Raw genomic sequence first — 19,188 nt, 5'->3', positions numbered from 1 at the left:
AAATCCCCTAATACACGTATTTCTCACTCCTCTTGTTGCGGGTATCACAAAGTGCACTATCTGAATTAGTATCATAAAACTAAAAAGATCTAAAAATTAAAATGTTGTATCACTTAGATTAAAGAAGGTATATTAAACATATTAACACAACATATTAATATTAACAGATAACAGTGGTGATAGTGCGCAACCTTAGTATAGCACCTATTAGTTTAGTATCATGTCACTACCTGTGAGTTCCTATAATTGGCTTCCTGTATTTACTATAAGTTTTATGTTAATGTCACAGCTGTTGGATCTCCTAATAAATTAAATAAAATATTAATACGGGTCACTCACGTATTTTAAGTCGAAAACGAGACATGTTTCACTCCGTACCGAGTAGCGTCATCAGGAGCTTGCGTCGACGGTGACGGACCGGCGCAGACTGCGGGCCGCAGCCCTCCGCGCCCGATGACTCGGCGCGGGCACCGGTGGCGGCAGGGGGGGCGAGAAACTACCCTCGTTTACCGCATTATTGTCAAATGACGAGTTGCACACAACACTCACTACGTCATTCGCTAATGGTTCGTCCACACTGTCCACCGACGTAGTACCCAAAATAGTTTTCCAGCTCGGAGGCACTGACCAACCACAATCACGTTTAAAATTCACGGTTAATTACGTGAGTGACCCGTTTTTAATATGTTTAATATGTCTGTGTCTCACGGAAGTTTTGTTATTAATTATTAAAGAAGGTGTAATAAAATATAAACATTTAGGAACTTCACCACTAATTTGTAGGCATAATATCAAGGTGACCTGCAGTAGATATAGCCAAAATGTTTGTTGGACAATTAATAAGTCAATCTTTTATTTGGTTTTTATTATTGCATAATACATTCTCAATAACAAAAAATATACATAAAAATATTTTAATAGTAGTATTTTGCTTTTGCGCTCATACATACGTCAACACCATTTTTAAGTAGACTAGACATTACGTTAATCATAATTATAGTATTAAATACTAAATGCTAAGCAAGTACGAGTAATTATTAACACTTCATTTGCGAAGTTCTTCATTGCGGTGTGCTCACACATCTTTAATTTTTCCGGGATTCAGTAAAAACTGGACCTCAAGTGGGAAAGAGGCCTCGGGGTAGCACATAGACTGACATTTGTATCGTTGACATATTCATACCGGGTGTTTTTAGGGTTCCGTACCTCAAAAGGAAAAAAACGGAACCCTTATAGTATCACTCGTGCGTCTGGCTGTCCGTCTGTCACAGCCCATTTGCTCCACTAGACTAATTAATTTGAAATTTGGTACACATTTGTAAGTCTGTGACCCAAACACGAGCATGTAACGTCAACAAATGAATTTTAAACATAGGGGCCACTTTTGGGGGGTAAATGGGAAAATTTAAAAACAAAGTATTGCAAACTGTGTCATGTTATATATCAGATGAAAGGGCTCAATGTGAGAATCTCAGATATATTTTCTTTATAATTTTTGGATAAACAGTTCAAAATTTATTCAAGAAATTTATCTCCGAAACTACTAGGCCTAAAATTTTGAAAAAATACAAAGTAGTTCTTAACCTAAAGATGACAGGCAAACCTATTAGAAATCTACAGTCAAGCGTGAGTCGGATTTAAAAACAAAAATGCAGTTAGGCTGTTTTAAGGACACAGCCGCAATTTGGTTTACGTGAAACGTGGTGTAGACCGTTCAAAATTTATCTCCGAAACTACTAGGCCTAAAATTTTGAAAAAATACAAAGTAGTTCTTAACCTAAAGATGACAGGCAAACCTATTAGAAATCTACAGTCAAGCGTGAGTCGGATTTAAAAACAAAAATGCAGTTAGGCTGTTTTAAGGACACAGCCGCAATTTGGTTTACGTGAAACGTGGTGTAGACCGTAGGGCCGAAGCCCCGAAACGTCCTGAAGAGGCGTGCCTACCCACAGCTGCGGCCGAAGGTCGAGCGTTGGGAAGTTAGTGCTCAGACAAAGAACAATTCTCTACCTACAAGTGTCTGAATTAGATGACTGAAGGCCGAGCCCCGCGTAGAGCTGAAGGCCCGGAGCGTCCGACCTGTGCATGCTTCCTAAAACTCCACGATAACGAGTATCTTAAATGTGAAGGCCGAAGGCCAGTAGAGGCACACGTGAGCTGCGGGAGATTATTGCTTAAACACAGAATAATGGTCAAAGTATCTTAATTGCGAAGGCCAGAAGCGCCCGAGAGAGGCGCGCCTTTGGGTTCGAACGTGAGCCGGACTGAAGGAAATATATGCAACTAGGCTGTATCTGGCACACATCCGCAATGCTACTTGTACTATTGTTCCGTGTTTGAGTACTACATTCCTGCAAAACTCTCTCTGTTGGGCCTTCGCTATTAAAATACTTGAGGAAGTAACGGGAAGCCTGCACCCTTCGGACGCTCCGAGCTTTCGACCTTACGTGGAGCTCGGCCTTCGCATTTGGGCTTTGGGGTAGGTATTTGATCTTGCTATCCGAGTTACTTTACTTTGCATATTAACAGTTTACTTAGTTTTGTATATAAACAAGATCAGTCGTAAAATATCTATGAAACTCCTAAAATTTTTTTTTACAACATTATAATCCCACCTATTAAATTATTGTATTACTCGTAATTAAGTAAGATCTATGAAATGATATCACTTTTTTCTAAATACATCCATGGACTAAAGAGATCACTAAGTAAATACCGCGCATAAGGGTTATTTTAGCTCCGAATGCGTCGTTTCTAGCGCAAAATGAGCGCCATCTCTGTCAGCGGTTCATTCAATTCCAAGTAATGGCTTCTTTCCTAAACATCAATATCAAAACTGCATATAGCTAATATAGTTGCAGAGATATAAGCCACCGCACCATAATACTTTCCGTTACATCTGGTTTTTGATCCGACCCATTCGGGTTTTTCAAGAAGTTTTACGTAGGTACAAAAATAAAACATCGTTGAAACTTGTGTAATGTACGGAACCCTTGAAACGCGAGTCCGACTCGCATTTAACCGGTTTTTTTTATTACTGGCAATATTTTGCGAGATGAATATACAGGTCATATTGAGCAACTTCTACTACGCGATTTCGGGGTTGGTCCCATAGTAAAAGTTGCTCAGTATGACCATTCACATCGCACAAAATATTGCCGGTAATTAAAAAAACACCATGTATAGTACTTGTAGACATTATAGACAGCGTCATCATTTATGTGGTTCTATACTAAGATTCGATCAGAGTTCAAAAACGTGTATTACTCGTATAAATCATATAAATAATTATGATGCAATATTCACTGGTACTGTACTTCATCATCACGGGTCTTTGCGTCTATTGCAGACGATTTATGCATTGCTGTTTAGACAGCGGGTTTGGTGACTGTGGAGGCCGATGCGTGAGCGGCACGACCTCCTACATTTTTGACAGAGAAAACTCACGCCACCTGAGGTTCCAGTCCCGGTTTGCTTTCTGCGACAACAGTCATTGATAATAACCTAGAACTGTCGATGAATGTTGCATTAAGTACAGTAACCAACTACATAAGTTACTTATTTGAGTTCAAATGAAGATATCAAAACAATATTTTAGGTTGTAAGCTGAGCTCACGCTATAAATAGTAATATAATTACGAATCATAAATAAAGATTTTATAATTCATATTATATTAATAGGAATTGTCGCAATTCCAACAATGTCGATGACTCGTATGCACGTGTTGTCCATCATTTCCAATGATTTCCTGCATTGCTCTTGGTGAATATTACTCATCAGCAAAGAGTTAAACCTTATAAAAGAGATAGTCTAAGAAAATATCCACTATCCGAGCTCGATAGTTATAGTGGGTGGCGCTGTACGGCGCCATATTTTCGGTGGTAGATTGACTGTCAAACATCAACTTTTGACAACCTTAGACAAAGTTGTGCACTTCGGAAAGACTCCATAATCCATATAGTATGAATTTTCTCAAATGATTTTTAGGCCTCAGACCCAAATCCGTTAAACAAAAGCCTTTGTTTCTTTTATGGAAACGCGCCTTAGTCGCGTGCCAAAGCAACCATGACGTTAAAAAACAACTATCATGATAGTATTATAGTAGTTTATGCAACTGATACATAATGAGAGGCCTTAAAACACAAGTGTGGTTTTATGAAACAAGCGTCAGCGAGTTTCATAATAGAATCACACGAGTGTTTTAAGGCCTAATTATGTACAGTTGCATACACTACTTTATCTACACACATATCATAAGTACTCTAAGATGGGTTCAGAAGCCGTAGAGAAATGACCTGCATTGCTACTAGTGCTACCTGTAAATTATCTAAGGACTATAGATATTAAAATAATGCAATAAAAAGTTTATTTTATTTTAATTATAGTCAAACGAATGAAGTCCCAATTCTCATGTCACTCGGGATCAAATGTCGTGCGGTTTTAATTAAAAAAGCATACTGAATTGACGTTTCGTTTCGATACTGTTTTAATATCTATGGATACTAGAATAGGGACCCACTTAGACCCACACAAAAATCTATAAAATTTCCTACGGGTTCTGAACGCATTTTAGAGCACTAACGATATGTGCGTAGATAAAGGTTTGTAACAGCTCATTCTGAGATAACCAGTTTAGGTAATGAAGGACGATCGGTTGCCTGTGTGTGGCCTCAGAATGAGCTGTTACATAAATTTGAACCATATAAATAGGACGGTAAATTTTCTTTTTAAACAAGTTTGTTCCCGTTCAGTCAGTAGCGGTAGAATTGGTAACCGCTGAACAAAAGAAACAAAGGCTTTTGTTTAACAGAAACTAGGGTTTAAAATCATTTGAGAAAATTCATACTATAATTATGTAGAAAGCTTCTACAGATGCAATAGATGTTTCTTCAATTTATGCGCACATTTTATCTCAATATGCCACCGTTGTTCGTTGTAACAAACTCTCCTAACAAGTGTAAAGCAAAAATCACAGTGAATGTTTAACTCATAGAGAGTCGTACTCAACATCGTCGTAGAAGCCGTCGACCGGTGTAGGATCCAGTAGAGCCGCCTGTGGATTTACTGTCTTCTTTTCGCTCTTAGATTTTTTGTGCTTCTTTCTCTCTTTCTTCTCCGATTTCTCAGAGTAGTCGCCTTTGTCTTTGTCCTTAGACTTCTTCTTTTTGTGTTTTTTCTCAGTCTGAAATGACACAAATCACAGGAGTAAGTAAAATGGCAATTGTCCTTCTATCAATATAGCTTCTAGCAAATAACTCACTCACCTTGACCTCAGTTTCTTTACCGACGTCGGGATCTTCCCCTCCTGAAATAAAAAGCAATATATTATGATAAATCCATACCAATATCAATAATTTGGCGCAGCTATTACGTATCCTAAATTAATTACGCCTTTATATATATAAATAGTATTTAGACAGAAAACCACTATTATTTGTGTATCTGGTATTTCATAAGTTAATTAAACGTGTATTACGTATTTTAATACAGTTGGGTATTTTAGTGTTGAATTTTTTACTTAAAAACTAATTTGGCAAATTTCATTTATTGTGATTTTAATAGATACATCATCTTTAGTAAAATTAAACAGAATATTTTACGTGGGTTCGCCCAATTGGGCACCGAAGGTGAAGTTAGGGTTCCTTACGGTAGATATGTTTGCCAACTCTTAATTATTTTGAATAACGGGTACGTCCGTCATTAAAAAATCTGTACGCATTTAAAAATTGGTTATTACCTAACTTCACAATACGAGTATTCTAATTTGTAAAATAACAAATCTACCATATCTACAGTACCATACTAGAACCCTCACACAAAAGTACACTAACCTTCCGGGGACCGCCTCGCGCTGGCATCACCGGCCCAAAGCGGGAACTCATTCTCGATGGACTGCACGTCACCTTCGGGCGGCGAATACTCCTTCACGTTCAGTTGGGTGAACCGGTCTTCCAGGGGCTCGGGCAAGGGCTTCACCTGCTCTGAGTCTGAGGCTAGGTCTTGGATCATCGCGGCGTAGTCAATGTCCACGTCGTCTTGTTCGATGGTCACCTTTGGGTTCGTCGTTTCATCATCACTAAAAACATGCGCCGGTGTTACAGTACTTTACATAGCATATTCCTATACTAGAACAATTTCAAAGAATAGATCCATGTCAGTACCTCTATACTAGACATACTGATAGTCTGGAGTAACTACGTACAGTCGCCATCAGATATCGATATATCTGATGGAGACTGTACGTAGTTACTCCGCCGCGCCGATGCGCGGCCGAGGTGCTCCCAAATATCTGAACACACCTCAAGGCGCTAGAGTGCGTGTTCAGATATTTGTGGGCAGCGCGGCCGCTCCGATATATCTGATGACCGGTAAAAAGTAGGTAACATTCCATACATCTGTGAAGCGGCCCAGTAAAATGCACTTCAATTGTTTCGCTCCGTCGCTTTAAACCCTCAGTTTCCAAGCACTTGAAATCTCAAAAACACCGAAATGTCGGAAATATGTACCCTCTCATGTGAAGCTTGCTAAGGATAGTAAGCGCTCACCTGTTGCTTTCATAGGTGAGTTCCTGATTGGACGCAGGCGCGAGATCATCCAGGAAGCTGCTATCCAGCGCGCCCGCGTAGAACTCGTCCAGGGTACCCGACGGGGACTTGGCACCTGAGGGTGTGCTCTGCTCGCTGCGATAATAAACATAACATTACTGAATGATAACTAAACGCTTTATAAATCTGTGAGTAAGTGAGTTTATGGGTCATTTTATTTCTATTCTGTTACCATTTTTCATAAACTTTATGTGACGGTAGGTAACAAAAGGAAAGGAACGAAAGATGTGTGGAAATTTTTGGATTATTTGTATCAAAAGAGCTTGTGATTATTCTTCTTCCTCGCGTTATCCCGGCATTTTGCCACGGCTCCTGGGAGCCTGGGGTCCGCTTGACAACTAATCCTTAGAACTGACGTAGGCACTAGTTTTTACGAAAGCGACTGGCATCTGACCTTTCAACCCAGAGGGGGAACTAGGCCTTGTTAGGATTAGTCCGGTTTCCTCACGATGTTTTCCTTCACCGAAAAGCGACTGGTAAGTAAATATCAAATGATATTTCTTACATAAGTTCCGAAAAACTCATTGGTACGAGCCGGGGTTTGAACCCGCGACCTCCGGATTGAAAGTCGCACGCTCTTACCGCTAGGCCACCAGCGCATCCAAAAGAGCTTGTGATTCTGAGTAGAAATAATATAAAGTGGCAGAAATTTTTGAACAATGGCCCACACGCATAAAGTTTGTTTAACGTAGACGGCGCCTCATCTTTTACGTTCCAACTGATGGATGGACATTTTAGGCAAAAGTGGACGCCCTCACGTGACCGCTTCTACGATGAAACACCGGTCATGTGAGATTTCGTTAAACTCGCGCACCGAGGGTTCCGTACAAACATTCATTTATCTCATGTTACTACAAACACGAAAGACTTGATCAGATGTAAACTAAGCATTATTATGTACAGCGCCATCTATCGGCAAATTGGCTAACTAATTTGCGTGACCTGTATGTATATTGGGTTTTAAAGGATAATTCTTTATCATGTGAACCGAATTCAACAATTTTCGTTTTATTAGAAAGAAAGTGTTTTAGTGTTATCTCGTTGAAATTTCAAGTATAAGAAACACTTGCAAAGAGGGTTAAATTGGAAATATTTTTTTTAATGTTTTTTGATAATTAAAAAAAAGTTATCAAGATAGGTGTGATTATATTTTTCCTGTAAAGTTATGATAGTTTTAATGAGATGTAGAAATTTCATAATTTTTAGTTGGTAAACTTCGGAGATAAGGGGGGGGGGGGGGTCTACATTTTCATTCGTAAATCTTTTTTTTTTTTAATGTAAAAATTATAAATAATTGTTTTGGAATTCACAATTTAAGCTCTTTTAAATGATAACCCACTTGACCTAGTAAAAAGTAACTTTGTAAATTTGCCCCCGCTTCATATTGGACGTTTTCCGTAGTTAATAAATTTAAATCAAAAAAATACCACTGTCAATGTGTTTGGGTTAGCGTTCTTCATGACTATTCCAAATTTCAAATCGATAGCTTAAGTAGTTCTCGAGATATTTAGCAATGTGACAGACGGACGGAAGAACAGACAGTCGCCTCATAAGTCATAAGGGACCCTTTTCAAATTCAAATTCAAATTCAAATCACTTTGTTGCCAAAACATGATAGTACAAAAAATAGCAATACAAACAATACAATAATATAATACAAAAGTTCTAGTTTAAGTATAGTGTTAACTTATTCTAGGTTAAATACTAACTTATTGTCTAATTTAATAGATAATCAAATTTTGCAATACATGTTGGCCATGGGTACCAAGCTCAGCATGTGCTAGACTGAAGTCCAGCGCTGGTTTTCAGTTTGGCCCCTTTTTTGGAGGTCTGACGAAGTACATGATGATCTTTTCTTAGCCGTTATATGTAAAATGATGAGCAGTTACGAAAAACAATAGTATAAAGAACAATGTTACAATATTACAGTCAAGTGCCTGTGCCAGGTAGCTGGTGGTGGACGGGATTTGTTTGGACGGGAAAACTTAAGCTAATACAATTTTATCTACATTAAATGTGTGTATATATATATGTGTGTGTGTGTGTGTGTGTGTGTGTGTGTGTGTGTGTGTGTGTGTGTGTGTGTGTGTGTGTGTGTGTGTGTGTGTGTGTGTGTGTGTGTGTGTGTATATATCGCTGGTTTTTTTTATGTTTGCCTTTGTAATTCAAGTAAGTGTTTTTTACAAGGTTTTTAAACTTGACCAACCTTTGTACCTTTTTGGTACGAAACCCTAAAAAGGGGACACGCGTAGTCCTCAAGTCCCCATTTACATCGCCCGGTATCAAAATTATAGAAAATATTTTGACACAGATGTATTTTAACCACGTTTTTATACTATCATAAAATCTAGGAGCACGCAAAAAAACTGTATGGAATTTGCTTTTCACTCCTTACTTTTATTATAGGATAATAGGTAATCAAAATCGAAAAAAGGTAAACGAAGGGGCATAGCTATGATTAATATAAATCAAATTGCGTAAAAATGTTTTTTATTATGTCAAGGTCCAGAGAGGAAAATGGGGACTACGCTTGTATCGAGAAGCGGTAGTCCAATTATTCCAAAATCCTCTTAAACAGCTAACAATATGTGTTACATTTACTCACCTGTCTGGGAGGTTAAGTCTCGACGGCCTATAGTCCATGCTGACAGTTGGCCGCGTTTTCATCAGCTCCGGATTCACGTACTGGCTTTGCGACGGCGGCCCGTGCTGTGCTTTGATGCCCAATGGGTTCAGTGACTGCGCCAACTTTAACATGAAAAGTAACTAAGATTAAATATTTAAACTAGGTCCTAAATCACTGGCGTTCCACCCTCTTTGCCGTATGCGAGAGCGCCATGGGATTGAGTATGCTTCACGAGTGTCCGAAACAGCCGTGTCCGGACACCACCTGTGTCATCCTGCATGTCAGGGCCCCCTTGCTCCTCTCCACCCACTCGTCCATTACCGGGAGAATAGCCCCTATAGTTCGAGTTCCATAGTGGCTATCCTCCAAGGCCTCCCTCCATCTCTAAAGAGTAAGAGAGCCCCCTTGAAGCATTTTATTGAAACTTATCAATATCTCTGATTTGGATCCGAATCTAACTACATTTGTATGTGTGCGTGCACATTACATTTGCATCCGTATGTGTACTTTCGTCCTATATAATAATTAGGTCTACTTGGGCGTTTTACAAGTCAATTTATTGTTTGATTTCTTGTAAATTATTCTTTTTGTTTGTTTACAAGATGTACAATATACCACAAATGATACGTGATATTCTCATATCCAACCCCAAGAAAGCAATTTTGAAAATAATATCATTAACATTTTTTTTCAGTTGGTATACTTTGTTTAGTTTTTGACACAAAATATCAAGTTTGTATACTTCAGATACGATATATGTACCTTACTGATTCTTTTTTGTACAATATACCACAAATGATACGTAATATCTTGATATCTAACCCCAAGATAGCAATTTTAAAAATAATTTCATGAAGATTTTTTTTCATAATTTTTCAATATTACAATATTACAACTTTTCTTCCACTATCGGCACGATGTGAATCGGTCTTACAGAATTCTTATTACGTACTTAATGTAAAAATAAGTTTACCTAAATAGGTATATCTTTATTTCGGCATGTTTAAGTATTTGGTTGACGTAATGAGAGCTATTATGATTGCAAATATTTAAATCCAACCCTTAAATATTACAGACACATTTTTACATAATATTTAATTACTGAAACGTTAATCAAACTATTTATATATATATGTCATCGATTCTATATAGGTTGGACCATGGAGATTATATAAAGGAGCCAAATCTCTATGTATGAAAAGTTTCCATCAAAAAACAGTAATTAGGCGGCGCCACCATACACCGAAATACTACCAAAAACAACCTACGTAATTTGGTCGGGTTATTTGTTGCCTTATATGGTTCATGTTATACTCATGTCCCAGAGCCTAACTAGCGCCACCGGAGAGATTAGGAAATATTATTTACAGCTGAAAGCTGGTCACTTGCAATAGTTCTGCCATAAGAGATTGTCATCCTTTCTATAGCTACTTTTTTATACGCGTGCTCTGTGTGGATCCATATAAAAAAGAACTTTCAAGATCACCTGTCCTTATAGTTATTCTGAATTTGTAAAATCTATTTTGACTCTCACTATTGACCAGCGGGTTGACGGCGGGTGGCACAATGGGCTTGCCGGCGCTCAGCACGATGCTGGGCGAGCGCCGGTTGCTGGGCCGCGCCGTGGCTCTGACGGTGTTGTTGGAACAGGGTGTAGTGTACTGACCAGCGGGTTGACGGCGGGCGGCACAATGGGCTTGCCGGCGCTCAGCACGATGCTGGGCGAGCGCTCGTTGCTGGGCCGCGCCGTGGCTCTGACGGGCTTGTTGGAACAGAGTGTAGTATAATGACCAGCGGGTTGACGGCGGGCTTCACAATGGGCTTGCCGGCGCTCAGCACGATGCTGGGCGAGCGCTCGTTGCTGGGCCGCGCCGTGGCTCTGACGGTGTTGTTGGAACAGGGTGTAGTGTACTGACCAGCGGGTTGACGGCGGGCGGCACAATGGGCTTGCCGGCGCTCAGCACGATGCTGGGCGAGCGCTCGTTGCTGGGCCGCGCCGTGGCTCTGACGGGCTTGTTGGAACAGAGTGTAGTATAATGACCAGCGGGTTGACGGCGGGCTTCACAATGGGCTTGCCGGCGCTCAGCACGATGCTGGGCGAGCGCTCGTTGCTGGGCCGCGCCGTGGCTCTGACGGGCTTGTTGGAACAGAGTGTAGTGTACTGACCAGCGGGTTGACGGCGGGCGGCACAATGGGCTTGCCGGCGCTCAGCACGATGCTGGGCGAGCGCTCGTTGCTGGGCCGCGCCGTGGCTCTGACGGGCTTGTTGGAACAGGGTGTAGTGTACTGACCAGCGGGTTGACGGCGGGCGGCACAATGGGCTTGCCGGCGCTCAGCACGATGCTGGGCGAGCGCTCGTTGCTGGGCCGCGCCGTGGCTCTGACGGGCTTGTTGGAACAGGGTGTAGTGTACTGACCAGCGGGTTGACGGCGGGCGGCACAATGGGCTTGCCGGCGCTCAGCACGATGCTGGGCGAGCGCTCGTTGCTGGGCCGCGCCGTGGCTCTGACGGGCTTGTTGAAACAGAGTGTAGTGTACTGACCAGCGGGTTGACGGCGGGCGGCACGATGGGCTTGCCGGCGCCCAGCACGATACTCGGCGAGCGTTCGTTGCTCGGTCGCGGCTCGGGCGCGCCCTGGCTCTGACGACGCTTGTTGGCGAGCCGGTCCAGAAATAGATTGTAGTGGGACTCCTCCGAATTCTGAAAACACAGGCAAGCTACAGTTTCACGAACAATACGTTACGTACACGAGAGGATGACCATCCATATTGACCAAGCGTAGAGTACTTAATATAGAAGAGAAGTAGGTAGGTAGGTAGAGGTCGCGGACGCTAACCAATGAACTGGCTACAAACCTAAGAGATACTGACACAGTGACACTAATATCCCTTCAAGTGGCATTGGTCATTTTAGGGTTGTTGGATTTTTATTATAACTTAATTAATCAAATTTCAAACTGAAATGACGTAATTGACCGGGAGCCGGTTCCTGTCACTTGAAGGGATAAAGAGACAACCTACAATCGCACGATGTGGCGCAAAAATACTAGGAGGGGTGACTCCAAATAAATTGGACCAATAGCCAGGAGAAAGAAGAAGATGAGATTGGACGTTTATTATATTTTCTTTATAAATTAAACACTAATTGGGTTTACTGTGCCGCCAAAATGATTTTTAGTTTTTAAGATTATATTATTTTATTGTGATTTTTTGGTTTGATTTGATAAACAAAGTTATTATATTAATAAACAAAATCAAAATACCTACTTAACCGTAGAACTAACATGCTATAAAAATACATTGAAACTAAAAAAACACAAACTTTGGTTGCGTTGCGATGCATTTCGCAACCCCGCAGTGTCAGGAAGCCGGCCGCGGAAAAACAATATACAGCTGTGCCAATGTGGAATATACAGCTTACTTGGAAGTCATCCAGCTCCTTCTCCGTCTCCTCCACTTCCTTCTGGTTCCTCTGCAGCTGCTCGAGCAGGCTGGTCCGCTGCAAGCGCAGGAACGGCACGCTCAGGAACTTGTGCAGCAAGCGCAGCCCGAAGCCGTTCCTCATGGAGGACTCCGCGTACCGCACTGCCGCCGTCCTGGTATGTTTAAGCGTCTTTAACCCTTCATATGGTGGTACATATATGGTCCAAGCCGTTTGGACGTTGAATGACAATTCAACAATTTGTCGTAAGCGGCACGTGGAAGTTATGTTTCATAATTTAAGAACTTTATTATCAAATAGAATTTACATAATTCACTTACTTGAGGATATACACCTTAGGACTTCAGAATCAGATATTAATCCTATCGCTTTGAAATAAAGTTAAAAATAATTGTAGGAAATAATATGTACCTATATTATCCGTGCCTTATAAAGGGGAGCTTATATATATTATTATGTAAATACGAACTTTACGTATTTAGTTTATGGGTCATACGCGTACAATAATCTTTGTCGTTGTTATATTGTATATTATATGAGAAATAATAATTACAGCTTCAATCTGCTTGAAGCTTAGAAGTGGTATGCCTCTCCTCTGATAGTCCGGTGGCCGGCTGCATGAAACCCTACCTGACATAAAAATAAAAAATACCTACTCTGAGGGGGTAGCTGACTTTTAGTAGCTTCAACTGCTACTAAAAGTCTTGTCGGCCGCGGCTTAACTTGACAAATTTTGTGCAAAAGGCAAAAAAGTGGTACAAAATTCATCTAAAAATAGAATGAAACTTGTATGGTAGGATAGCTGCCTTTGAGGACAGTAAAAAAATGGTAGGCCAAATCCTATGTTGGCAGGTTCCTGTGTCTGACCGAATTTGTGGTACAACGTGGCAGCTACATTTTACCTTATCGAAAAATAGAATGGAAAAAACGGAATCATAATAGCTAAATTAAACCTGTTGACGTATGTCTTGGTCGATCTCACCTTAGATGATAGTACTTTTATACTGATAATTAAAGCAATTCGTGCAAAATTATTCCCTAACCATTCCAAAATATTAATCACTTCAACAATATTCATTTATTGCGCTATCGTACACAAACAACAATTCATATTACATTAAAAAGTTAACACTTCCGAACTATTACAATTATTTAACATTAAAAAGTTTATCTCTTAGAAAAATCAACTTCTATCCATAATTTCAATCAGGTCACGTGTCACGTGTCCGTCTTACGAATTTTCAATCTGTCGGTCACGTGACCTGTCGCGAGTTTAACATTTTTTCCCCATCACAAAAAGTGCACATCGCCGCTAAAGAAGTTTTCACTTCAAAAAATGTATTACAAATATAATTTATCTGTAGAATAACAAAGCTTCTAACAAACAAACAAACTCTAAGATCTTTCCCGTGAAATACTATTTTGATTAGCTCGCTTATGAAAATGATGTTGATGTCTGTGTGTGTGTGTGTTACTTCAGATCAGGGACCGGACAACTCTTTCCGCGATAAAACCCTTTCAATGGGCGACACTTAAACACGGCTAACACATTGAAACACTTTCCTTTTTGAACTGCAAGCCCATTCATACCCTTACCTTTGACTAACCCTTACCGAAAAGCTAACCAAAAATAAGGCTAGCTCTTAATAAGGGTTACCCTTATCTTTAAGCGCTTTTTATAAAGGTTTCCCTTTGCGTGAAAGAGACAGGATTAGTATATATCTACGGTAGTGTATGAAAAGGAAAGAAAATACGTGCCTAGTCAAAGAACGCCGCCGTTGCCGCCGACGATCGCTCGGATTCGAAGTAATGTGTGCTTTATGAACAAGGTAGACGACTTAAATTAGCACGCTTATATGCTAAAAGGGAAGCCCTTTATAAGGCTAACCCTTATAAGCAATATGCAAGGTGTTGGTGAGCGGATGATAAGGGTTTTGTAAGGGTATTTGGGCTACTGATTACTCAAATGTGGTAGCTTTATATCAGGGTTTTTAAAAGCAAAACATAGGGTTTCGTCTGGCAAAGGGTATGGTGAGTTAAGCCTTATGCAATACCCTTATAAAACCCCGATAAGGGATAGCGGGCCGGTCCCTGCTTCAGATTGACGTCCAATAAATCACTATAGTCGGGTCATAACCTGGGCCGTTTAGCTCATGCGCTCGCTCATCCGCAACAACACACTCACAGGTCAACAACCTGTCACCTTATTAAACATATTAATAACGGGTCACACACGTATTTTAAGTCGAAAACGCACGACATGTTTCACTCCGTACCGAGGAGCGTCATCAGGAGTCGACACAAGCTCCTGATGACGCTCCTCGGTACGGAGTGAAACATGTCGTGCGTTTTCGACTTGAAATACGTGAGTGACCCGTTATTAATATGTTTAATATGTCTGTGTCTCACGGAAGTTTTGTTATTAAAAACCTGTCACCTGTTCAGCTTAGCGTGCTCGAGCGCCTGCTCGATATGGTGTGGGTGCACCTGGCGGTGGTGCTGCATGTCGCAGTGGTTTCCGAGCACCACCACGGGCAGGTCGGCGGGCACCCGCGACAACTCCTTCACCACATATTCGAATGTCCTGACAAATTACAGAACACATGGAACACACAGACAAATTTAGTGGAAAAGTTTGAGTTGCACCTAGTCTTTTTTGTGATACAAAGTTAAGAATAAGTATATGTATTAGCAGGTTAGGGAGCAAACAATGAGTTCCCAAAATGTTTTTGTCCCTTTGCACGTTTCGAGGAAAATGAAGGTGCAGTAAAGTTTTGTGGACAAATCATGTACAGAATATACTCGAATATAGGTTCTAATTTGTGTTTTCTAATATATACAGTTTTAGCTAAGCCCAAAACTATGGTTTTAGCCACAACTGGAAATATTACTTTTGTTCTGGGTGTGTATGGCCCATAACCCATAACAATAAAGATGCAAACTAATAATGAAATGTTTGATTTCTTCTGATTCTTTACACATTACTCATATACATAGTACTTTACTTTCCCTAGTGGAAAACCGCCGGTTCAAAGTCGGAAACCGCTACGAAATTTTAGCTTGTTGTTGGGCATAGCATTCTTCTTCCTCGGTTTCTCATGGCAGAGGGTCGCGACCACATGAGGTCGTTATTTTGTGCACCAAGGCTCTCCATTCTGCACGATTTTCCGCCTTCCTGATAATAGGCGCCTGTGTAGTCTAGTAATGGTTGGAGAGCCGGCAGTAAAATTTCGAACCAACTTGATACCGCGATGAGATGCACAATTGTTTCCTATAAAATTGATGCTAAGTCCGAATTTGATAGTCTGCCACAGCGGAACTTGCCGAAAGTACAAAAAAGATAGCCACTTCCGGTGCGAAAAAGTGGAGGTCATTTTATTTTAACCCATCTGATACTGAAATAATAATTATGGCATCAGTTAGAAATTTACTGGTAGATACAGAAAAGCGAAATCTGCCAGTATTTTTCTTGCCGGAAGTGCTTGGCAGACGCTCTTAAAGGTGACCAACGGGACCCCTAAATAAACTATGTATTTCACATACACGTGCAGGGTATCAAATAAAAGCAGATTAAATATACATTAAGTTCATACACAGCATTCCAAAATATAATACAGTTTCACACGTCACTTTTGGTTTGGTTGTAAAACCCAAATTCCCAATTTTTTTGGACATCATTTTGTTTTTGTTGTAATATGCTCTTAAACTGTAGCACATTTTGGAACGCTGTGTATGAACTAAATGTAGTATATTTAATCTGCTTTCATTTGGTACCCCACCTGTGTATGTCAAATACATATGTAGTTTCGGTGCAATATGCAGTATTTACAACGAGGTGGGAGTCATTTTCATGACGTCATTACGACGAGCTAGAAGGCGAACGCTGCTGTCTCCCAGCTGTTTTGGAGACCAAACACCATGCCCAACAGCAGTGGTACTAAAAGTCGGTAGTGGTTTCTGGTTCTGAGCTATCTCTTTGACCGTTTCGTTCCGTTTCGTTTCGAGCAAACAATATAGGTTAGTTTGTGGATTGCATATTTTACTAGTCATTTTATACAAATATATGATGAATATTGCAATAAAATACTGTGAATATACGATACTCAGCATATTACTAAAAAAACCTCTAGTAAAAAAATGAAGTGAACAATACATTTAAAAAAAACCTCTATAAAAAAACCATTACATGACACTAATTTTTCTCATCGCCCGTACAAAGGAATACTACTAGATTACCTAAAGAAGTGAGGTGGAAGTCACTCACAAATATAAAAAAAACTATACCGTAAAATCATGGAGGTTATATATTATTGGCCGGTACTGTATAAGACTAATATAATAATTAAGAAAATATTTCTTTTTTTATATTAGCATACATAAATATCACATATCAAAAAAGATTTACCAAGGTTTGGTGATATCAAGCATCAGTATAACACCAGTTGCATTCTTGTACACATCAAGAAATGTTGCATCCAGTACTGGTGTATCATAACCTTCATCCTGGGCTACCGAAGCTTGGTTCTCTAATTTCAGGCCTAGAGGAGATTTCTTCTTAGTTCTACCTTTATCTACTACTTCCCACACTTCAACCTAAAATATTAACAGATGAAAAACTTACTTACAATTAAGATTATTAAATATTTGTTGGAATAGGAGTATCAAATATTTTCAATAAAGTGCTAATTCTTTATCAAGCAATATCAACTGACTTAGCACTAAATTTTATTATGATATGGTACTTATAGTAGAGTTTATGTTATTAGAATATTGAAATAAAAAATAAGTATTCCACTGGTAGGTGGTTTGATATTTACCACTAGCTTTTCGGTAAAGGAAAACATTGTGAGGAAACCTGCATACATCCACAAAGTAATTCAAAGGTGTATGTGTAGTCCCCAACCTGCATTGGGCCAGCATATGGACCATAGGCCATAACCTCTCGCGCATGAGAAGAGGCCTGTCCCCAGCACCGGGACATATACATATAGGCTGAATTAATATGTCTATTATTGCACAAAGTACCATGCTAAGAAATAACACAATTAAGTTTTCACCAGGTATTTTGGAGTGCTTACAAACATCTGCAAAGTATGGTATGGTAAAGTAGATGCTGTAACATTTTACACTTACCATTTATAATAGAAAATTTAAGGATGCATACTTCTTAGATTAATAATTTTGGCCTAAATTTGGCCTATCATTATTCTCTTTGCAATTTTAATTTCTCTTTGTTTTGAAAGTCTTGAGCCCTTTTAGGACTTTGTTTTATACAATTGCACTTATAATTGCCCAATATAACATTTATGCCCACTTTTAGGAAGCCCTGATAAGATAAATCTATAGTGTCACTGTCACAGGCAGAGATGTAAGTAGTAAAAATCAATATTTACAGAATTAGCATACTTACTTTTACAATGTGATCAGTATTTTTATAGGTCCAGTGTATGGGAGCCACCTGAATTTGGTCAGTAGGAACATATTCTTCTATAAAAGGTCCACCTTGCAATCTTTGCAGCAGACAAGACTTGCCCACATTTCGATCTCCTTTAATCAATATTTTCACTGGAAGCAGGAAGGATAATAATGACTTATTAACATATGCAAAGATTTTTATTGTTGTATCCCAAAATGTACGCAATAATCTGAGATAAATTAAATTAAAAATTCTAGACGTTTTCGACGAACTATCTGTGTCACTTTCGATGGCATTTTCGATTAAAATGAATCCGTACTTACTGTTAAAGTGAACACCACGCGAAAACTTCTTTTGTAAAGAATAGGACATGGGTACTGGAGCAGTGCAGCGTTCATCGTTGCCTTTTGCTAATTTCTTAAGGGCAGAGAACATGTTAAAACTTTCTAACTTACACTGAGAATGTATGCCTAATATTAAATAAATAAACGCTACCAAATTAATAAACGCTATTAACAAGACTAATCTTTTGTAAATCCAAACTAGTTGTATACACTATAAACTAGTTCATCAATTAAAATAAATTATATGGCTCATTTTAGAAACGTTTATTATTGTGAATTAATAAAAGAGGCAGAACGAACGTCACGATCAGCAGTCGTACATTAACCGGACTCCTAATTTTGACATATAAATGACAGGCTGACAGCAACTGTTCAGAGTTGCCAGCAACAGAAATCCCGCATTCTTGCCTGTATTCTCATCATAGCTTATCTCAATTTTCGTTAAAAAAGGCACTTTTTAGGGTTCCGTACCCAAAGGGTAAAAACGGGACCCTATTACTAAGACTCCGCTGTCCGTCCGCCGTCGGCTGTGAACTATCCGTGATAGGTATAGTTGGTCAAACCAAATTGTCAGTAAATAAGAACAAAAAAAACTATACTCATAATACTCATCCTTTTGTTTTGGGTTCTAGTACTAGTGTATGACAAAGATAGTATGATTTTCTCTGTCTTTATTTGAAATGAGACAGTCCTTTGATAAACTATAGCTAGACAGTTGAAATTTTCACAAATGATGTATTTCAGTTGCCGCTAT

At 39.6% G+C, this 19,188-nt stretch overlaps 1 protein-coding gene across 1 annotated transcript; it reads right to left on the bottom strand.

Moving 5' to 3' along the window:
- Positions 1-1,731: 1,731 nt before the first annotated feature.
- On the bottom strand, positions 1,732-18,727 carry LOC134753842 (rab-like protein 6). Its single transcript, XM_063689785.1, has 11 exons — positions 18,414-18,727; positions 18,085-18,239; positions 17,080-17,267; positions 15,112-15,258; positions 12,654-12,828; positions 11,775-11,933; positions 9,213-9,355; positions 6,548-6,682; positions 5,834-6,078; positions 5,267-5,307; positions 1,732-5,184 (listed from the first exon to the last, which is right to left on the bottom strand). Exons 1-11 carry the CDS (start codon positions 18,523-18,525, stop codon positions 4,990-4,992), a joined length of 1,695 nt encoding a protein of 564 aa, XP_063545855.1. The 5' UTR covers positions 18,526-18,727; the 3' UTR covers positions 1,732-4,989.
- Positions 18,728-19,188: the final 461 nt, after the last annotated feature.

The sequence above is a fragment of the Cydia strobilella genome, chromosome Z (genome assembly GCF_947568885.1).
Source record: "Cydia strobilella chromosome Z, ilCydStro3.1, whole genome shotgun sequence".
NCBI classification, from domain to species: Eukaryota; Metazoa; Arthropoda; class Insecta; order Lepidoptera; family Tortricidae; genus Cydia; species Cydia strobilella.
Note: the sequence above shows the minus strand (reverse complement) of the source record. Positions and strands in the feature narration are given on the sequence as shown.